We start from the raw sequence: 23,976 nt of genomic DNA on the forward strand, positions 1-23,976 counted from the left end.
AGTGGACTTCCCCTGGCTGCATAGCATCCAAGCCGGCTTTTCTGGCCCTCACAGAGTTTTTGTCAGCTATGTAATATATTTTATTAACAACATCTTATTTTTATGAAATAGCTATTAGAATGAATAGCTGGCATAGGCAAGTGGGAACTTTGATTGATAGAGTCCTTGACACCAAAATTGGTTCAAGCCAAGAGCCCTGGAGGAAGTGGGAAGCTGAGAAAAGTTATTTGGCTTAGGTGCATCTGAAGACAGTAAGGATCCAGCTGACATTAGAGGGTGAAATATTGGTGTCCCATGGCACACAATGGTGAAACAGTTGCAGGAGTTGTCGCCTGTGGTCACTTGAATGAAATGCCTTTGAAGTCAATGTGTCCGTGGTCCAAACAGATGCTGTTAGGGACTCAGAGGAGGCTCCCTTCCCCACAGCACTGAGAAACACATTAGTGCGGAGGGCATCTTCATCTTCGAAGTGTTCTGAAGTGGCTGACTTGTGTAGGCCACCGATGAGATGGGAGATCCCCTCATTTCACTGGGGATGTTGTGGTCCTGGAGTTGCAGGCCCAGTAGGAACACTTAACCTCCTGCCTCAAGGTGAGTGCTGTTTACCTTAATAAGCAGCAAGGCTGGAAGGGTAGTCACATTGGTTTGACCTACAGCAATCTTTGAAGGTGGCTAATTGATCAACAGATCCCTTGGATCTTGAAATATCTGAACATACTCCAAAGTTGCATTTGATCAGTGTAAAAACAAATAAAATATAAATAAGTATTGATTTATAATAAAATATAAGAACATAAAAATAAATAAATCAAGCTCTAGGCCTGGTGACTTGAGCTATCGTGATGGCGAATGGTAGTCGGTTAGTCAATTCCCACACTTGACCGAGAGCACGATGAATGAGTGGACTACTGAGGAAGGACCATATAGTGAAGTGGCAAGTAACTACAGTAACTTTTCTTCCCAGGCTTAGCGAGCGGAACTGTCATCAACTTACCGCTGTTACTGTGCATTTGCTTTAAGGACACTTGCTCTAAGCCAGAGCTCAAAAAACTTTTCCTGGAAAGGGCCAGATGACCAATATATGAGGCTTTGCAGGCCTTTCAGTTTCCAATGGTGCTATTCATATCTGCATTGTAGAGCAAAAGCTGCCACTGAAACAGCATGGCTCTCTTCCAATAAAACTTTATATACGGACAGGGACATGTGAATTTCAAGTAATTTTCACATGCCAGGAAATATGATTCTTCTTTGGATTATTTTAACCATTCGACTATGTAAAAACATTCTTAGCTTGCAGGTCATACAGAAACAGGCTCATGGACTATAGTTTCCCAATCCCCAGTGTAACCTAATGGAATCACTAGGTCCCCAAAAAGAACACCGAGTGGAAAGTCAGCAAAGTGAGGTGGCAGGCATTCCTAAGGTCTTCTGCCAAGCATAACCCCAAAGCTGATGCCTTTTAACATAGTGGTTTTCAACCTTGGTTGCACACTGCAATCACATGAAGAGTTTTAAAAATGTGATTGCTTGGGTCTGCTCCCAAATCTGTTTTAATTGTTGTGGGTGTAGACTGGCGCTAGTGATTTTTTCAATCTTCCCAAGTGACTCTAGTGTGTAAACAAGGTTGAGAACTGCCTAAACAATTTAAATGATGAGAGTGCAAATATTTTACAATATTTAGTTTAAAAATCTTATAATTGTTGTTTTGGAATAATAATATTCCAATAATGATTACATAGAATATTCCAATCATAATGAATACATAACTGTGTTCGAAAGTATGAAATAAGAATTCCCATGTAGTAAACGGAGAATGCTCTTCTTCAAGGAAGGAAAGAAGGAAGGGAAGGAGCGAGGGAGGGAGGGAATGAGAAAGCACAGTGGTAAGGCAGGGGCCACCAGTGGTAGGGTTAGGGAGGAAGGCTAAACCACTGACGAGCCCAGAGCCAGGTATGGGTTAAAGCCAAGCACCCAGGAGCCCAGGGCTGACTCGGCAGTGAAGTCTTCTCTTCAGGAGACGGTCACAACCCAGCGTAAGCGTGGAAGGGACAGAGCAAACACAACACATGGAGTGATTGGCACTGAGGGAAAAGGAAAAAGAGAAAAGCCTGGAAAAGACCAAAAGAGAGAATTTCCCTAGAGAGATAAAGGAGTGGTAAAGGTTGAAATTATATCCATTGTGTAAGAAGAGAACACTGACCAGGAAGATGGCTGATTGAACACAAGGGTGGACTTTCACTTCCTCCTGAAACTTCATTAAAACAACATGAAAGGTAAACAAATCAATACAATGGTATATTACCCAGCAATAAAAAGGCAAGAACACGGGTGGATCTGAAGAAAAAAAAAATATGCTAAGTTCAAGAAGCCAGACACAAAGGAGTACAGGATGAGTGATTCCATCTATACGAAATTCTAGAGCAGGAAAAGCTAATATATGGAAATGGAAAGCAGATCAAAGTTTGCATGGGGCCAGAGGAAGAAGAGGAGATTAACTGGGAGCCTTTAGGGAGTGTGGTATGTGCTCTATATATTGATTAAGCTGGTGGTTAACCCTAACCCTTGATTTTTACATGTAAGTAACCGGGCATCAGGAAATGTTGGGTGAGTCATGTAAAGTGTTGCAGCTTATTAATCAGCGAGGAGATACTCATATCTGCTTATCAATGATAAATTGTCCTTGTTATGCTGCGCAAGGAGCCAACAGGTATAGTGCTTCAGCCTAAGCAACTGGGAAGACGCTGACCCAGACACAAACATCCTTTTATACAAGCAAAGCATAGATCTGAACGAATAACTATTGTGCATTCCAATCACCCATTTATAAACACAGTTGACACTCTCACGCGTTCCTTTGCCTTGACTTCTTAATGTTTATAATTACACATAAAAACCTAGGACTTCCCTGGTGGTGCAGTGGTTGAGACTCCGCCTGCCGATGCAGCGGACACGGGTTCGTACCCCTGTCCAGGAAGATCCCACATGCCGCGGAGCGGCTGGGCCCATGAGCCATGGACGATGAGCCTGTGTGTCTGGAGCCTGTGCTCCGCAACAGGAGAGGCCACAACAGTGGGAGGCTCGTGTACCACAAAAAAAAAAAAAAAAAAAAAACCAGAAGCATTCATTAATATCTTCTTCTGAGGAACCACAAAATCATTAACATTCATTAATATTTTCTTCTGAGGATCCATACTTTAATATAGTTTTATACCCTGAGTTTTTTTTTTTTTTTCACATTGTGTCATGTGGTGTCAGGAATATTCTGTCTTGCATTTTGCAATCTACCACTTAAACCCAATCTGTTTCCTTTTTTTAAATATCTTTAATGGAGTATAATTGCTTGCTTTACAATGGTGTGTTAGTTTCTGCTTTATAACAATGTGAGTCACTTATACATATACATATGTTCCCATATCTCTTCCCTCTTGCATCTCCCATGAGACTGGCAGCCACATTCACGGTGCTTCTTGCTGGTCGCAGGGGTCATAATATGGACCTTGTTCTCCCCCAAAACTGTGATTGTGCCTTCTGCCCTCTATGGAGGACCCCTGAGGGTATGGCACAGAGGATGAGTTTTGTTTCCCACGGCCCCTCCCAGGCATGGAGTGGCTTTCTCGGTTGTGTCTCTCAAAAGCATCTAAAAACGTATCATACCCATAGCTGCCTGGGGCAAGGTAAAGAAAAGGCAAGCAGCAGAGAACCCCCAAAGCCTGGGAAGGGTGAGGGTGATGAGGAAAATTCTTGGGGGAATAAGAGTTTTGAAAGGCATCGCAGAGATTCCAGAGTGCAATGCATATGTACAGGGTAGGACACAGGCTCAGCAAAGGTCTGACAGGAAGCCAAGCTTGCACATGTGGCTGACCTTTGGGCTCCTCAAAAGCCAGAGGTGAAGGCTAAGTCAGAGTTGGAGGCAGCCTGGCTAAGCATTGGTGGAGTGTCACAGATCAGAAGCCAATCTGCAAGGACTAGACAATATTGTTTTCCTTTCCTTTTTGGCTCCAGGCCCTTCAGGAAATCTCTGTCAAGTCACTATCTGACCACTGACGAAATAGAAGGACAACTCCCATGACCATATATGACAAGGATTTCAATCTTTGCAAAAATGCATGTTCCAAGGTGTGTATATACTACAATTTGTTTATCCACTCATCCCTTGATGGACAGATGGGTTGTTTCAACCTTTTGAATATAATGAGTAATGCTGCTGTGAGCATTCACGTACAATAATTTGTTTTGGCACCTCTTTCATTTCTTTCGGGTATACAGCTAGGAGTGCAGTAGCTGGGTCATATGGTACTTCTGTGTTTAATTTTGTGAGGAACCAACAAACTGTTCTCCACAGCAGCAAAACCATTTTTATCCCCACCAACAATGTACCGAAGTTCCAATTTCTCCACATCCTCACCAAAGTTCATCTTGTTATGTTCCTTTTAAAAAAAAGCTACAGGCAATGTAGTAGGTGTGAAGTGGCATCCTATTGTGGCTTTGATTTGCATTTACTTAACGACCAATAGATTTTCCTCTGATCATTGCTTTTGCTGTGTCACACAAGTTTTGGTATGCTGTGTTTCCATTTTCAATTGTCTAAAGGTATTTTTAAATTTCCCTACTTGATGCATGATATATGTAAACCCATCTAGCTGGGACATAAAGGAGTTTTGACGCATGCACTTTAAATCCCATTGCTATCCCATTTTTGTGCAGAATCTTCATGTTTTATAAATGGAAAAAAATTGTATAAAACCCCCACTTGTTTGGGTTAGAAGGTGCCTCGTCCTCGGGGCCAAAGGCAGGGACGTTCAGTCCTGGACCTACTGTCTAGTGATTGGGGCAGGGAAGAGCAATGGAGGACACACGACATACAGCTTGCAACAGCACTCTTTATTATGAAACCAAACAGCAATCGTGAGTGGGGAAAAGACACAGAACAGCCGACCCTTCAGGTGGCTATGTTACCTGGCCTACAATGTAACTTTGGATTCTTGGTTAGCCAGGCCTCCAACCCCAGGCATGAATGTGGCCTGAGGCTGGATACAAAAGATGATGTGGATGAAGACAAGGATGACATCCAAGGGCTCCTTTTAGGGGATTTCTTTGAAGGCCTCCTCTGGGAACTTGTCCTCGGTCTGGAGAGAAGGGGTCGGAATGTGAGAAGAGCCTGCTCCCCGAGTTCCATTCCCAGGACACTGGCCTCCACGTTCTTGGCCTCCCTGAAGGCCCAGAAATGTTCATCTTTACCCCACTTGATTCCCAGACCTCACCTTGAGCATACTGCAGACATGACCAGCTCTGGTGCAGTTCCATTCGTTGTCCTGAAGGCACCTGCAGTGGGAGAACAACAGGTGATCTCCATTAGTACCACAGTACAGTCACGCTGACCATGCAATGCCACCAATAAATGTATGCCACTTTCTTGCTGGGACACATGTACCAGTATGAACACTATGTGTAATGACGAAGAAAGACCCAGTGAAAAGCAAACCATGTATCACTAGCATTCATGCCCACTAGAATTCAAAACAGAAAAGTAGAGCTGGGCAAAAGAACAAGGGAATTCAATATATACTGATCAAGAAAGATGTTCAAGGAAATAGCAAATGAAAAATTCTAAAGTACAAGTCTCCCACCATCTTTTATTGAGATATAATGTACACACCACTTTAAAGTATACAAATCAGTGCTTTTTCATACATTCACATGATTGTGCAACCACCACAACTATCTAATTCCAGAGTAATTTTATCACCTCAAAAAGAAGCTCCTTAACCATTCGTGATCACTCCCTATTCCTCCCCTTCCCCCAAGACCCTGGCAACCACTAATCTGCTTTTGGTCCCTGTGGATTTGCCGATTCTGGACATTTCATACAATATTTGACTTTTTGTGACTGGCTTCTTTCACCTAGCATCCTGTTTTCAAGGGTCATCCATGTCATGACGTGTATCAGAACAGTATTCTTTTTTATGACTGAATAATATTCTACTATATGGATGTACCAAGATTTATTCATCCATTCATCAGCTACAGGACATTTAGGTTGTTTCCACTTTTCGTCTATTATCAATAATGCTGCTATGAACGTTCCTGAACAAGTTTTAGAGTGTACACATGTTTTCATTTCTCTTGGTAGGATACTTAGGAGTGGGATTACTGGGTCTTATGGTAACTCCGTGTTTAACATTTTGGGGAAGTGCCAAAATGTTTGCCCAAACCACTGCTCCCTTTTATATTCCCATCATAACACATGAGAATTCCAATGTCTCCACATCCTCACCAACACTTGTCATCATTCGTTTCACTAATTAAAGCCATCTTAGTGGGTGTGACCTGGTAACTCACTGTGGTTTTAATTTGCATTTCCTTGATGACTAACGATGTTGAGAAGTTTCTCATTTCCTTCTTGGCCATTTATATGTCTTCTTTGGAGAAATGTCCATTCAGAGCCTTTCCCCAGTTTAAAAAAATTGGGGTGTTTGCCTTTTTATTGTTGAGTTACAAGGGTTCTTCACATATTCTTGCCAGATATGTGACATGCAAATATTTCCTCCCATTCTGTTGGTGGGCTTTTCACCTTTTGGATGCTGTGCTTTGATGCTCAAGAGGGTTTAATTTTGACGAAGTCAACAATTTATCTAGTTTTTTTCTTCGGTTGCTTGTGCTTTTGGTGTCATATGTAAGAAATGATTGCCTAATTCGTGAAGACTTACACCTGTGTTTCCTTCCCAGATTTTTATAGTCTTAGCTCTTACTTTTAGATCTTTGATCCATTTTCAGGCTAGGTTCATACATGGTGTGGGAGTCAGGGGTCAAAATTCTTTGGTTTGCATGCGGATACCCACTTGTCCCAGCACCATTTTTTGAAAACAATATTATTTTCCCATCAGATTTTTTCAGCACTCTGTCTGGTTGATCATCAGTTGACCATAAATGTGAGGGTTTATCTGTGGACTCTCAGTTCTAGTCCACTGATTCATACACTGTCCACAGGCCAGTAACACGTAGTCTTTATTACTGTGGCTTTGTAGCAAGTTTTGAAATTGGGACGTGTGAGTCTTCTAACTTTGTTCTTCTCTTTTGAGATTGTTTTGGTGCACTTCCATATGAAGTTTAGGATAACCCTATCAACTGTTGCAAAGAAGGATTCTGATAGGGACTTCATTGAATCTAGTTTGCTCTGGGTAGTACTTCCATCATAATAATATTGCCTTCCAACCCATGAAAATGGAGTGTCTTTCCATTTATTTAGGTCTTCTTTATTTTTTTCAACAGCGTTTTACAGACTCTGGAGTATGACATTTGCACTTCTTTTGTTACATTTGTTTCAAAGCGTTGTACTATTTTGATGCCATGGTAGCTGGGCTTGCTTTCATAATTTCATTTTTGGGTTGTTCATTGCAAGTACACGGAAATACAAATAAGTTTTGTATATAGGTCTTGTATCCTGCAAGTGTGGTTAACTTGGTTATCAGTTCTAGTAGGGTGTTTTGTTTTTTTGTTGGTTGGTGCGTGTGTGGCTTTTCCTCGATTTTCCATATACAAGATAATGTCACTGAGCATTATACTATCTTGAAAACCCTTTACACATATATTAGTATGATAACTTTCTCATGGGCTCACTTTTATTTTTTGGAAGCAAAATATTCAAAAAGCTATTTTTCCAAATTGCTTTCAACTTTCCATGATTCACTCCCCCGCCGTTCCAACCCAACCTCATTCCCATGCACAGCAAGCACTCACTTCTGAGACCACTCGAGTTTCATCACAGACAGGGTGGAGAAAGCCTGCACCATTTCCTGCTGCTCCTGGGAGAGGGAGGAGGGTGTAGGCATTGGGATGGAGAACGCACTCTGAGTCTCACTGGGGCTGGCGTCCCTCACAAACAGTTCGTCATTCACAGTGCATAGCCTGGAGGAAATATGGGCACTCAGACAACTGGACAGATGGACAACCCCACACCCCAATCAGGGATTAGAGCTAACCACCACCTCAATCAAGATATAAACCATATAGCCATAAAAAGAAATGAAATTGAGCTATTTGTAATGAGGTGGATAGACCTAGAGTCTGTCATACAGAGTGAAGTAAGTCAGAAAGAGAAAGACAAATACCCTATGCTAACACATATATATGGAATTTAAGAAAAAATGTCATGAAGAACCTAGGGGTAAATCAGGAATAAAGACACAGACCTACTTGAGAATGGACTTGAGGATATGGGGAGGGGGAAGGGTAAGCTGTGACAAAGCAAGAGAGAGGCATGGACATATATACACTACCAAACGTAAGGTAGATCGCTAGTGGGAAGCAGCCGCATAGCACAGGGAGACCAGCTCGGTGCTTTGTGACCGCCTGGAGGTGTGGGATAGGGAGGGTGGGAGGGAGGGAGACGCAAGAGGGAAGGGATATGGGAACAGATGTATATGTATAAATGATTCACTTTGTTAGAAACAGAAACTAACACACCATTGTGAAGCAATTATACTCCAAAAAAAGATATAAAGCGTATACCACACTCCAAATGGTTCCTGGTTAATCTTTCCACCTCCCTGCTCCATATAAACCTTGATCTGATCACAGTTCCTATATATTCGTTTTGCCTGCTGTAGAATTTCTTGTAAATGGAATCATACATGCTGCACACCTTTGTGTGTGACTTCTTAAAGTCAGCATCATGTTTTTGAAATCCTTTTATGTTCCTGGCTTTTTTATTTCTGAGTAATATCCCACAGTGTGGGTTGTAGTTCTCCACCTTGCTTACACAGTAGAGCCACTTGGGGCGTTTGAGAATATCACCAGCTCCAAGCTATATCGACAATAATTAAAGTAGAATTGGGTTGAGACCCATGCACCCACATTTTCTAAATTCTCCACGTGACTGCAGTGTGCAACCACAGTTGAAAGCTACTGTATTAAAGTATCAGCTTTTGGTTTATGCTTGCCAGAGACCCTAGCAATGGATGCCACCTCATTTTGCTGGCTTTGCACTCTGTTGTTTTAGGGACCTAGTGATTCCATTAGCTTAAATTAGAGACTGGCAGACTACAGCCCATGGGCCAAACCTGGCCTGGGGCCTGTTTCTCTAGGGCCTGCAAGGTAAGAATGGTTTTTACATATTTCAATGGTTAAAACAATAATATTTCTTGACATGTGAAAATTATTTGAAATCCACACGCCAAGGTCCATACACAGAGTTTTAGTGGAACACAGCCATACTTGTCTGTGGAGGCTTCCGCTCTACAACAGCAGAGCTGAGTAGTTACGAAAGAGACAAAATGGCCCACAAAGCCTCAAATATTTGTCACCTGGCCCTTTCCAGGGAGTTTGTTGAGCTCTGGCTTAGAGCAAGTGTCCTTAAAGCAAATGCACAGTAACTGTGGTAAATGGCTGACGGTCCCTTTGGCTAAGCCTGGGAAGAAGATTTACTGCAGTAACTTGCGACTTCACCGTAGGGTCCTTCCTCAGTAGTCCACTCATTCATGGTGTTCTGGGTCAAGTGTGGGAATTGAGTAAAGGACTACCATTTGCCATCAAGAGAGGTCAAGTCACCAGACCTAGAGCTTGATTTATTTATTTTTATGTTCTTATATTTTATTACAAATCTTTGTTTATATTTTATTTATTTTTACACTGATCAAATGCAACTTTGGAGTATGTTCAGATATTTCAGATCCAAGGGATCTGTTGATCAATTAGCCACCTTCAGAGGTTGCTACAGGTCAAACCAGTGTCACTACCCTTCCATCCTTGCTGTTTATTAAGTAAACAGCACTCACCTTGAGGCAGGAGATTAAGTGCTCCTACTGGGCCTGCAACTCCAGAACCCCAACATCCCCACTCAAGTGAGGGTGACCCTGTCAATGGCAGAATCTCCCATTTCATCTGTGGCCTACACAAGTCAGCCACTTCAGAACACTTCAAAGATGAAGATGCCCTCCACACTAATGTGTTTCTCAGTGCTGTGGGGGAAAGGAGTGTCCTCTGGGTCCCAAACAGCAGCTGCCTGGCCCACCAACACACTGACTTCAAAGGCATTTCAATTCAAGTGACCAGAGGTACAGCTGGTAACGCTTGAAACTGAGTCCCCCTAAAACCGAGTTCCCTTGCCAAGTTTATGATTAACTTCTCTATCCAAAACTTTATTCTCTCTCTTGTCCCCCTCATGATCCCCTCAGGATTGAGGAGTATCTAAGAAAATGGGGGACTGACACTGAACAGAACCCTTCAGGGCCCTCCTGGGTACAAAAGCCCCACTGTGTTCCTTGTTTCTTGTCGGTAGAAAAAGGCTTAGGCCCCCTAGGTCTTGCCTGAGTTCCAAACAACAGACTCAAGCACTTACTAGTTAGGGAAGTGAGGAAATGCAGAAACAAAGGAAAAGCAGTCAAAGAAACAAAACTGAGCTATTTGTAGAGAGGTGGATGGACCTAGAGTCTGTCATACAGCATGAAGTAAGTCAGAAAGAGAAAAAGAAATACTGTATGCTAACACATATATAGGGAATCTAAAAAAAATTGGTCATGAAGGACCGAGGGGCAAGACGGGAATAAAGACAACGACCTACTAGACAATGGACTTGAGGATACGGGGACGGGGAAGGGTAAGCTGGGATGAAGTGAGAGAGTGGCATGGACATGTATACACTACCAAACAGAAAATAGATAGCTAGTGGGAAGCATCTGCATACCACAGGGTGATCAGCTCAGTTCCTGGTGACCACCTAGAGGGGTGGGATAGGGAGGGTGGGAGGGAGTAAGATGCAAGAGGGAAGAGATATGGGGACATATGTATATGTATAACTGATTCACTTTGTTAGAAACAGAAACTAACACACCATTGTAAAGCAATTATACTCCAATAATGATGTTAAAAAAAAAGAAAGAAAGAAATGTAGTCAAGAAACAATAGTGCAGTGATAAAGCAGAGTCCTAGTTTCTCTGCAAGGGATAACAACTTCATACATATCTTTGAGCTGTTACGCAGAAACTAAGATCCCCTTCCCAGGTGGAGGATGGTGACTGCATGCTGACCACAGCACACTGAACCCAGACAGGTTAGAACCAGAATGCTGATGATTAAGATCCCTGAAACAGCACCCTGTTTCCTCACCAACAAACAATCAGAGGAAAGTCATGCACTTCCCTGAAAGTCAGCAGGGGGTTAGAGTCTTCTGAACACAAGCAGCCAGTTCTCCTTGCTTGGCACCCAGAAAACAAACACTGTACTTTCCTTCACCGACAACCCAGCGTCAGTAGATTGGCTTTGCTGTGCAGCAGGCGAGTGGACCCAACTTATGTCCAGTCTCGCAACTGCAACTCTTTCACCATTGTGTGCCATGGAACACTATGATTCATCCTCTGTTACCAACTGGGTCCTTACTATCTTCAGATCCACCTAGACCGGATAACATATCCCCGATCCCCACTGCCTTCAGGGCCCTTTGCTTGCAAACAATTTTGGTGTCAAGTACTCTATTAATCAAAGTCCCCACTTCCTTATGCCAGATATTCATTCTGGTTATTTTATAAAAATAAGACATCTTTAATAAAACATATCACACAGCTTACAAAAATTCTGTGAGGGCCAGAAAAGTGGGCTTGGATGCTGCACAGCCAGGGGAAGCCCCCTCACGCTGTGGGACTGGTATAGCTGAAACACCCCTGCTGCCTATGAGCTAACCAACATGTATGACAGAGACTGAATTCCAGGCACTCTGCTGTGGCTGCCCATAAAAAGCAGAGATATCTCCTATCATATGTAGCTGATCCTGCTTGTGGCTCCCACATTACTCAGTTCTACCTCCAAGATTCACTATGGTGCATAGGCTTGATACACAGAGGTCTTCTTTGGGACCCCAGACAAAAGGGGGTCTAGGAAACACACACACACACACACACACACAAACACACACATACTAATGTAGGTCTCCATTCTTGTTTTTAGCTTTCCAGTAATCTACAGTACAAGAAAACATGTAAGAGTGTTTATGAGTGTTGGAATAGTTGCCAGGTGAGCCAACTTGAGGTATATTCCACAGGACTAATATTTTTCCTATCGTAAATGGTATATTCACTTTGAAAATATTATTTTCTATTTTGTGCAATTATTTTGTGTATATTAGTCTTTCATCCAGTAAACTGGTTAATCACTATTATTATAATTTTCCATAGATCCTCTTGAGTTTTATATGAAGACAATTATACTCACAGTTTTGTTCCTTTTCACTTTTGCACATGTATTAATTAATGTATGTATGTATTTTGGCTTACTGCAATGCCTAGGAGACTCAGTAAGATGTTGAACAGAAGTGATTATATGAATCATCTTTGCCTCTTCTGATTTAGAATGGAATGCTTTTAATGTCTCATTATTACGTACAGTGTTTGTTATAGATTTCTTAAAGCACACATTATCATTTTCAAGAAATATCTTTCTATTCCCAATTAGCTAAGAGTTATTTTTGTTGTTGTTTAAACTTGATTGGTTGTTGAATTTTATTGCATGCATGTTTTTCTGGAATCTTTGTGACAATCATCCTTTTCTTGCTCCTTTATACTATTAATGTGTTGAACTACATTATGAATCTCCTAATGTTAAACCAACATTGCAAGTTTGGTATAAACACAACTTTGCCCTGCTGTATTATCTGTTTTAGCCATTGCTGGATTAAGTTTGCCTTTATCTTATTTGTAGTTTTTGCATTTTTATAACTAATTAAGATTGACCAGAAATTTTGCCTTCTCATGCATGCAATGTCAAGAATAAGCTGAATATTTTGTTTCCCCAATATAATGTTCTTTTTTCTAAAACTTTCCCATTTAGTATTAATTTTCAAATTATCAGCATATCTTTTTCATAATATTACCTTTTAAATCTTTACTGTAAATACAAGCAAGACACCTTCTTCAAAAGTGGCTTATCTGTGCCTTCTAATTCTCTTGACTCATATTGCCAAAGGTTTCCTTATTTTTTATACTTTCAAAGCACTAACATCTAGCATTTTTATTCAACTCTTCCATGTCTGTTATCAATTTCATTAATTTTTGCTCTTATTTTTATTATTTTTTTCTTGCCAATACGGAAATGTATGAGATAATTTTTATCAAGTATATGACAAATCCACAGTCTTTTCATCTACCATCACGTTTTCTTTTATAATCTCTGTCCTCGAATAGCATGGATATCCAAATATCCAGTACATTTCATTACTTGGAAAAGACCTGTGGCTTACTGATGAGGGGGGTTTAACTAAATCCATTGTTGAAATATCAGATGATTAAGGGACACGGAACTGCAGTATTGAAGCAAAGGAACTTCTATGATAAGTACATATGAACTTCACTGAAGAGGACAGCATACAATATAGAAAGGAGTAGGAACAGAAAGAACACGGACTTTGAAATCATATATCCAGAATGTGCGCAGTCCCTTACTGCGTATGTGATTTTAAGCGAGTATTTTACCTCTCTGAGCCTCAATTCCATCATGCAGTAGTGCTGTTTGCCATGTGTTTCCATTTGTCCCCGTTCCGGGGACATGGAAGAGCTGTACTTCTTCACCTCCTTGGTTTGGGCAGGGCTGTGTATGTGACTGGTTCTGGCTAATGGGTTGTGAGTGACATGTGCTATTTCTGGGCCAGAACATATGGTTGTTGGATTGAGACCTTGCAGGATCCGCTTCTCCTCAGGCACAGGGACAGACAATTTCCTAGATGATGGCTGCTCTGTCAGTTTGAGTCTCCAAGTCATTCCAGTAAGAATGGCTCAGACCCCCAAAGTCCACCATCCTGTGAGGGGCATGCACCTGCCATGGACATGTAGTCGAAGTGAGGAATAAGCCCCTGAGATACGGGGACTGTCTATTACCACAGCATAATCTAGCCTATCTTGATTCTTGGATCTTATCTGTAAATTAAAATAACATCCTCTCAGGATTTTTCTGAGGATTAAATGAGAAAACTGGTATGACAAGGTTTCCACAGTCCTTGACGTATAACAGGAACTCAAAAAATGGCAGCTATAATGATTAAATAATAATAACAAACTAGTTTTGAAAAAGTGTGGAAAATTGCTATAAAAGGAGAGCTATTTCATCCACTCATCGTTATGGTAAGTTGTATCATCTTTTCAAGAGTGGGGCATTTTATTTTATTTTTCAGACTTCCTAATGACTAGCACTTATGCACTTATTTCTTGCCATCATGATATCAGAAACATAAATTGAGGTTATATGTAAAGAATGAAAAAGTGGAAAGATTAAGCAAAAGAGAGAATGACTAATGACATAAGATAAAATGAGTTAGCAATAAGTAGTTTCTCAATGAGAAGAACAGATTATAATTATTAGTAAGCATACATTCTACTTAGTAAACAAACGTACAAGGTATTAATGTGGCAGAAGAGATTTAGTTTGAACAGGCTTTCCCAAAATGTTTTCTGAGGAACACTAGTACTTCCAGTGGACTGTGGGAAAATGTTCCATCCCCATATAGCTTGAGGAAACTACCTGCTACAGACTGACTGTTTATGTACCAACCTAGGCTCCAAGGTGACAGTATTTGCAGGTCGAGTCTTTGGTAGGTGATTAGGTCATGAGGGAGGTGCTGTGATGTATGGGATTAGTGCCTTTATAAAAGAGGACCCAGAGAGCTCCCTTGCCCTTTCTGCCATGTGAGGATACAGCGTGAAGACAGGCCTTTAGGAACCAGGAAGCAGACTCTCACCAGACACTCAACCTGCTCGTGCCTTGATTTTGGACTTCACAGACTCCAGAACCGTGAAAAATAAATTCTTGTAAGTTACAAGCTACCCGGTCCATGGTGTTCTACTACAGCAGCCTGAACAAGCTAAGACACTACCCTTCTCTTTGAGATTCAAGTGGCATATGATCTTAAAAATATGACATATAGAAATCCTTTATACCTTCATTCTTGTATGTCCCATATTTCTTCAATGGATAAAAGCATTTTGGTTGTTGCTGTCTCTCAGACATAGTGCGTTGTAGAACAAACCTGAAAGTGCTGAAATGAGAGGAAAGAAATGGCTATTATATAATTTAAAAAATATATCACCCCTTTAACCGTCTCTCAAACAATCTTTAAATCCCTCACAAATGTGAACACCTTATTTTACTTGCTGCATTTTACTCATTAAGTACCATCTACGTGATTTTTATGATATGTATCATCTATAATTTTACTTCATATGGTTTTCTTAAATAAATTCACTGTTTTTTCCCACATGAAGGAAAGGGGAGAACTTTCAAGGAATGTAACATGGAATGGTTAGAAAATCAAGAGGAAAATCAGAAGCCAATAGTGGCTGGCTGGACTAATTTAAGCCGTTTAGACAGTCCAAGCAGAAAAAGATTATGGCATCCCACCCCACACACACTTTGAAAAACTACTGGTCGGCAAAGCATATACAGAAAACAAATTCTGAACCTTAACGTGCTGGCTACTTTCACACTTTTACTGAAAAAAATATCAAATTAAAAAAAGTCTCTCTCCTTGCCTCTCTCCACACAACAAATTAAGAGACAGAAACTCAGATCAGATTTGAAATCATTGATACGAAGTGGCATCTAGGAGTTCTCTGCTGTTCCTAATAACAAACGTGGTCAGCAGAGCGCAGAGGACACCATCACATGGCAGGTAGTGAATACGGATACGAAACAGAGATAAGCAAGAGTAGGGCTTTAATGTGGGGGTTGGCAAGGAAGGGGGAAGGGAGGGGTCCACCCAGTTTCCCGAGCCTAGCTGCCGAGAGCAGCCCATGAACGCCTGCCGCCCGCTGTCCCGCCGATTCTGAGTGAACCTCTAGTACTGGAGGGCGCCCCTCCTACCCGACTACCGCCTACCGTGTCAGAATATGAAAGTCGGTGGAAAGGATGGCATCAGAGACAGAGCCTCATCAAGTTCCCCCTCAGCCAGGACAAGTACCTTAATTCTAAAGGTCTTCTTCACCTCTCGGTCTGAGTCCGCAGAAGGCTAAGCCGAGCTACCCACCGTTCGGCAGGCTCTCCGCACGCTATAACGGCGCCTCCCGAGATCACGACCTTATGGCGTCACGTGACTGCGGGACCTACGTAACGTAACGCGCTGCTGTGGGGCCCTACCAGACTTCCAGGGGCTTGGCTGGCGGAGGCCACAGAGTAGAAGGATGCATGTGACCTCAGGATTCAGGAGCCCTCAATCGTGAACTGTGACCAAGAGAACTGATCCTCAGGAGACCACAGCATGTCCCATGACCGTAGAATATACACGACCAACACCCGAATGGTAGGTGCGGTGTTCACATGACGGCAGGCGCTTTGCCTGCCATGTGATGGTAGCGGCCACATCCCTGTTGACTCAGGGATCTGAAGATTCTGCTAGGCAGCAATCTTCACGAGATTAGAGATGGCTGAGCCTGATGTGTGACCAAGGGGGATATGTGACGGACCATAGCATCCATATGACTCTCAGAAGCAGGTCACCTTTGTGACTTGGAGGGCTGAGGCTTCCACATGCCACTAGCTCGTGAGGGCCACATGACAGGATGAATCCACATGATGGGCAGGGTTTAGGAGTCTGCCATGCTCTAGCGCCTTGAAAAGCTGGATCTACCACATGATCATAGTGGCAATAGGTCCAGAGAGACTACACGAGCTCAGGGTTTAAGGGCTCATGGTGCTGACATGGCCAGTAGGTCTGGGCCTGCCACATAACTGTCTGGGCCTGCCACGTGATGGCCGCATCCGCGTGACCATGGCCTTAGGAGCCCACGGTGCTCAAAAGCTGCGTCAGCCTCCTGAGTGTAGGATAGTGACAGTAGGGTTCTCCCGGCTGCGTGTTTCAGGAGGCCGTTCTCTTCACGAGAGCTGGAGATCTGAGATTGCCCACATTCCTGGGCTTCCTGTTGATGGTGGTGCCTCCGGATGATCTTCCTCAGAACACAAGCTGGCTTCACCTGCCCCAACCCCTTTTTAATGTGCTAATGTGCTTCTTTCGTGTGCTAATTTTTTTTCCCTAATAAAACGTGAAATTTAACACATAAATTAACACATAGCAATGGACTAGGTCCTCCCTAAATCCATAAACATTGCCATATTTTAGGGACTACTTGAAAAACCTAAGCAGTGGGTACAGGTAAGCTCTGTTGCCGTAATTTCATGCAAGTCTAAGAGAAATTAAAGCAAAGCCAGTAAGTGCATTTTAGCTGTTAATTTGAAAAAAAATGTATATAATTATTACTATGTGTCATGCACTTTAAAACGTCAACTCCTTTAATAGTGGCAATCCTATAAACTAGGTACTATGATTATTATTCGAGTTTTCACAGATGAGAAAGTGGAAGTACAGATGTGTTAAGTCACTTGCCTAAGAGGTAACTGAACCTATAGGTGCCAAACCAGGATTTACTCCCAGGCACCCTGGCTCCAGACTTTGTGTTTGGATCACCCACAAGAGTCTCCAAAGAAAATTAAGAATAAATCAGTCTTCCTTATTCTGACGAACTGGAAATCCATCCACAGTTACTGAAAAGTTGAGATCATAGAGGACCTCTTTAAAGTGCCATTTAAATAATTTCCAGTACTACCAGTAATTAGAACTAATCAAAGCTGAAGCCAGTTAAGGCCCTTGGATTCATTTTAAGGTATAAATATAAACTTATCCTTAATAAGTGAAGTACATGTGTATATAAAAGGTGGTATAAAATGCTAGACATTAGTTGAAAACATTTCCTTCTTTTATTTTTAAACACTCTAAAGATAAACATTGCAGACTTTATGGCTCTTTTTCTCCAAAGAGAAATATTGCAGACTTTATGCCTCTTTACGGAATTCCAAAAGTTAAATGTGAGCAGAATCTGAATTAGATATTACTGCACTTATATTTTGTTTGCATCTTCCTAGAAAGGACCGAGAAAGGGAAAGGAGAATATACAATAGAGTTTTCGGTTTTTTTTTAATTGCAGTTTTACAAACACCTCTTTTGCTGATTTGTGTGGAAAACTGAAGATCTGTGTGTATATCCAAAAGAGGTTTGATGTGATCTTTCCCGTTTGCTGGCTTAGGCAAACTTAATGCTATACAAGCAGTGGTATTATTTTGCTGGCACCCTGCAACGTGGCATGGCTACATAAATAACCTGAAGAAAATACAACAGACCAAATTTTGCACCATGGTTAAATTTGAATATACTACCAAGGATAACAGACTGTTTGTAGTTCTAAGCCTATTGAATGCAGTAGTGATTTTTTGGAGTGACTCTGTTTGGGCACATTGGTGTTACTTAGATAATTTTGGAAAATTATTTATGGGACACATGTAAATGCAAGGAATGAAAATGGAGCCACGTGTTTACAATAGAGCCTGTTATGAAAACTCAAGATGGATTTAGGAAGCATCTGTATACAATCACTGGATGGAATCTGCCATCAAGACCTGATGTCTGTCCCAACTGTAGCTTCTGTGATGGACAAATCCACTAAAGGTGATTGAGGTCAACTTCTTTCACCAAAAGGCAAACGCTGGAGTTCTAATTATAACTTTTCTTGGGAAGGGTCAGATATTCTCCTGTCAGAACTAGTGGTCCTATCATTTATTCTTGCCCTGCGATGATTACCAGGAGCTATTTTAGGATTAAAAAATATATTTAGTTACACCAGTGGGTGCCTGTCAGCTCTTTCTTACATACATTGGGGAAGGGACGCTAAGGCTATGGATAAACACCTGTATGAACACAGCTTATGTGAGCTAGGCCGTTTAGGCACTGCACGTATATCAGGCGCTGTGTCTGTTTAGGTGAGGCAGGCTGATAAGCTATTCTTCTTGAATGTTGTTTGGCAAGGTTTACTGGGAACAGCTTTTACTTCTTCTATATTTCTGTTTTGGGGTGGACGTTTTGGAGGTCAGTGCTAGTGGCTTTGTTTAACACAGAGAAATGGGAAAGGAGAATAGCAGACATTTGTGATGCTGCTAAATTAAACACAAATACTCAAATGCTTTTGGTTCAAACACAAATATGTACAACTCAAGTAGAGGTCCTAAGTGAATTTACTTTCACAAAGTAAAATTGACTTAATCTGGTACCATTATCCAAGAGAACTTATCAGATATTGCTGTACTTTTATAGAAATGGTAATCGAAACATGTTTTTCTTTGTTCCTTTAAGAAGCTCGTTAATTAACTAGAATTGACTTTACTGTCAGTGTCAAGCAATGGGAAAGAAGAGAAACAATTGTAGATAATGCTCCCTGTCAGAGTACTCAGTGTGCTCCCTTCCCCCAGCCCAGTGTAAATTTTAACAGCTCTAGGTGACGAGCTCATTCTTGGGGACTACCACAGCGTTGAAACAGAAAATTACATCCACAGTGAAAACTTCTTTTGAGGCCAAAGGATGATAAGGGGCGAGAAGGCAGGGATCCCTTTCACGGTTTTTGCTCATAAACTATGTCATTTGTGATGGTATGATTCTCTGGTACAGTCTGAAAATCCCTTCCGGGTGAAGACCATTTAAAAATTAAATAAGTGTGTTTCCAGGCTTTAAAAATTATTAGACAGGGAGAATTGAAGTGGTCCTAGCTTGGCTCTTATTATCCACTCATTGTAACTATTTTTTTTGCCACAATCCCCAAATAATTCTAACTATAGTCTTTGAAAGTATTGTGATATGTGTTTTTACATAAACAGCCACATTGTTTTCTTGTAACGATATCACACTGCCATCTACTGCTGGTTGATATGTTCCCATATGATGTAAATGAGTGACATTTGCCAGCTTTCTTTAGGATAGAAGCAGGCTTTGAGGACTAAGTCATATCAATGAACTCTGCATTTTCATCACATCACCAGATGATGTTTTAATTATCTAATTCATGTAGCCTGTTTGGGTCCAAAGATCATCTAAAATGTACATGATGCTCTACCTTTTTTCCCCCACAAAATCTGGAAAAACCTGCCATATCATGGGCTCTCTAAAAACTGACAGGCACTTGCAATAGGTAACTATCACTGGATTCTGAAATTCTACTTTAGTCTAGTGTATCTGTTTTTATATGGGACACGTTGATGCAATTCAAAGTCTCCCAAATAGGGAGGGGGATCAAGATGGTGGAGTAGAAGTATGTGGAGCTCACCTCTCCCCACAAACACATTAAAAATACCCCTACATGTGAGGCAGTTCTCACAGAAAACCAACTGGAAACTGGCAGAAGATCTCCTACACAACCAAAGCTGCAAGGAATATCTCTACATATCCAGGAAGGACAGAAAAAAATTTTAAAGGCATGAGGACGGTCCTGGCCCCCCTGGGGGAGATCTGTAAAGGAGAAAAGGTCCACATAGGCAGACCCTTGTCCCGGGGAGCCCCCTTGCCTGCTGGAAAAGCCGCTGGGAGAGATGGAGGGGCTGGAAAAGCCTAAATTCTGCTCACAAGGAGTGCATGCATGCTGGCTTGCTAACAATCAGGGCAGAGAGAGACAGGCACTGGCGCTGCTGCCTTGCTGCACTCCCCAATCCAAAGCACACACAAGGTGGTGGGGCCACAGATGCACACAGCAGCTGAGCATTGAATCTTAGGTAGACAGGTCCAGGGAGAGGACTTGATCTAGATGTGTGGAGACAGACCGCAGGGCCTGGGGTATGATCTGGGCCAAACCAAGGAGCCCATTGTCAGCCTGCACATAGTGGGGGCAGGTCCTGCCACAGTGCCCATTGTCAGTGTGCACACAGTGGGGGCAGGTCTGGCCATGGTGGACTTTGCCAGCACGTGCGCCAGATGGCGCCATGGAAAGGCAGAGCAGCTGGGCACTGCATCTCGGTTGGATGGGCGCTGGGCAGGAGTATGCAGTTGTTCATTTCAGGGTGGGAGCACACTGGCCCCGCTCACTCTACACCATAGCTTGGTGCCAGATCTGGAGCTGACAGGTCCTGGGAGAGGTCTGACACAGAGGCAGCCCAGGTTCCAGGCAGTGGCACAACCACCTCAATTCCTGCAGCCACAGGTCCCCGGCCCCCAGCACCAGCCTACTGCACACCACAGCCCAGCACTAGGTCTGGGGTGAACACAACAGAGAAAGAGATGCAACCATGGGCTGCTTCTGGGCAGAGCCATGGATGCCTGCACTGGAGGCACATAGGTTTGCAGTGACCACACGGACCTCATTAGCTTCAGTGGTCACCTCCTTTGCATCAGGGCATGGGCTCAGGGGCAGTGGAACCTGACTGAACCTGACCCTCAGGGCTTCTGCTCCAACAGCTGGGAATCAGACCCCAGCCCCAACAGGGCTGTGACAGCCATAATGCAAAGAGGAGGCCCCAGCCAAGAACCAGTGCAGGCTCTGGTCAACACAACTTCAAGCACACACCCTATCAAGGGAAGAAGGGCCAGCACACATTAAGGAAATACGTGGCAAGCACCCACACCAAAACCAGCCTTTGCACCAAAAGTATTGGACTCATACCGTCTACAGAGGGATCCTCCAACCTAAAAACACCCCTTCACGAACACAGTAGATTCATGCCTGTCCTAAATTCAGAGACGAAGAAAGTTAAGTAGAAAGAAAAACAGAGATACTATTCCCAATAAAAAGAACAAGAGAAATCCCCTGAAGGAACAAATAATGAAGGAGACCTCACCACTTTACTAGACCCCAGATTCAGAAAGGAGGTAAGGAAAAGGCTAAATAAATTAAGGAAGATTATTGATAGAAATGCAGATCACTGCAACAAGGAAATAGAAACTGTAAAGAGAAATCAATCAAAGTGGACAATTCAATTGCTGAGATAAAAAACAAACTAAAAGCAATAAATAGCAGACAAACCAAAGCAGAAGAATAAATAAGTGATCTGGAAGATAGAATAATGGAAATCACCAAATGAGAACAGCAGACAGAAAGACAAATTTTTTTAAAGTGAAGAAAACATATGAGATCTATAGGATAATATAAAGCATGCGTAATATGCATAATCATATGCATAATGGGAACAGTCATATGCATAAAAGGGGTACCAGAAGAAGAGGAGAGAGAAAGGGGGATAGAAAATGTATTTGAAGAAATTATGGCTGAAAACTTCCCAAACCTAAAGAAGAAAACCGATATCCAGGTACAGGAAGCACAGAGGGTCCCACACAAGAAGAACCCAAATAGAGTGACAGCAAGACGTAGCATAATTAAAATGGCAAAAGTGAAAGATATAGAGAACTACAAAGTCAACTGGAAAACAGGGTTTAAAATGGCAGTAAGTACATACTTATCAATAATTACTTTAAATATCAGTGGACTAAATGCTCCCATCAAAAGACAGAGTGGCTGAATGGATAAAAAAAAAAAAACCCAAGAACCTACAATATGCTGCCTATAAGAGACTCACTTCAGGGCACAAGACACAGACAGATTGAAAGTGAGGAGATGGAAAGCTATTTCATGCAAATCGAAAAAACAAGAAAGCGGGGTGAGCAATATACATATCAGACAAAATAGACTTAAAACAAAGTCCATAAAGACAAAGAAGGACATTATGTAATGATAAAGGGATCAATAAAGAAGAGAATATTACACTTGTTAGCATATATACACCCAATATAGGAGCACCTAAATATATAAAACAAATACTTACAGACATAAAGGGAGAAATTAACAGGAATACTCTAATACTAGGAGACTTTAACCCCTCACTGACAACAATGGACACATCTTCCAGACAGAAAATCAGTACGGCAACAGAGGCCCTAAATGACACAATAGACCACTTGGACTTAATTTTTACCTACAGGACACTACATCCCCCAATAAACAGAATACACATTCTTTTCAAGCGTGCAAGGCACGTTCTCTAGGAGAGGCCACATAGTAGGACAGAAAACAAACCTCAACACATTTAAGAGGATAGAAATGACTTCAAGCATCTTTTATTACCACAATGTTATGAAACTAGAAATCAACCACAGAAAGAAAAATGGGAAAAGAACGAATACATGGAGACTGAACAACATGCTACCAAAAAACTAGTGGGTCAGTGATGAAATCAAAGAAGAAATCAGGAAATACTTCAAGACAAATGACAATGAAAACACAACCTTCCAAAATCTATGTGATGCAGCAAAAGCAATTCTCAGAGGGAAGTACAAAGTGATTCAGGCCTTCCTCAGGGAACAAGAAAAATCTCAAATAAACAAAAAGAGAAAAAGAATTCGAAAAAGAAGAACGACAAAATTCCCAAAGTCACTTCTTTGGGAGAGATCAGAGGGAAATAATTAAAATAGAGGTAAAAATAGAAAAGATCAATAAAACCAAGGGCTAGATTTTTGAAAAGACAAACAAAATCGACAAACTTCTAGCCAGGCTCACCAAGAAAAAAAGAGAAAGGGCCCAAATAAACAAAATAAGAAATGAAACAGAAGCAACAACTAATACCAGAAAAATACAAAAAAAAAATAAAATCACAAAAACCAAAACACATAAGAGAATATTATGAACAGTTATAGGCCAGAAAATTAGACAACCAAGAAGAAATGGACAAGTTTCTAGAAATATACAGCCTGCCAAATTTGAGTCAAGAAGAAACAGATAATTTGAACAGACCAATCACTAGAAGTGAAATAGAATCTGTAATTAAAACAAAACAAAAACTCCCTGCAAACAAAAGTCCAGTACCAGACAGCTTCACCAGTGAATTGTACCAAACATACATAGAACTTATACCTATACTTCTCAAACTCTCCCAAAAGGTTGAAGAGGAGGGAACAGTCCCAAATTCATTCTATGAAGCCACCATCACCTTGCTACCAAAAGCAAAGACACTATCAAAAAAGATAATTACAGGCCAATATCTGTGAAGAATATAGATGCAAAAATCCTCAACCACATATTAGCAAACCGAATCCAACACTACATTAAAAAGGATCATACACCGTGATCCAGTTGGATTCATTCCAGTTGCTCTGATAGCCTTATGGGAGTTCCCCTGTATGTTATTTGTTGCTTTTCCCTTGCTGCT

General features: G+C 41.7%; 1 protein-coding gene across 1 annotated transcript in view; it reads right to left on the bottom strand.

The window, feature by feature from the left end:
• Window positions 1-5,081: 5,081 nt before the first annotated feature.
• The window catches only part of LOC132481570 (nuclear RNA export factor 2-like), a 44,318-nt gene continuing 25,423 nt past the window's right edge, over window positions 5,082-23,976 (bottom strand). Inside the window, exons 18-20 of the mRNA XM_060086435.1 lie at window positions 7,738-7,905; window positions 5,262-5,322; window positions 5,082-5,126 (exon numbers count right to left, since the gene is read on the bottom strand). Of these exons, the coding sequence (XP_059942418.1) occupies window positions 5,082-5,126; window positions 5,262-5,322; window positions 7,738-7,905 (274 nt within the window). The remainder of the gene's footprint in view (window positions 5,127-5,261; window positions 5,323-7,737; window positions 7,906-23,976) is intronic.

Source organism: Mesoplodon densirostris, chromosome X, assembly GCF_025265405.1.
Source record: "Mesoplodon densirostris isolate mMesDen1 chromosome X, mMesDen1 primary haplotype, whole genome shotgun sequence".
NCBI classification, from domain to species: Eukaryota; Metazoa; Chordata; class Mammalia; order Artiodactyla; family Ziphiidae; genus Mesoplodon; species Mesoplodon densirostris.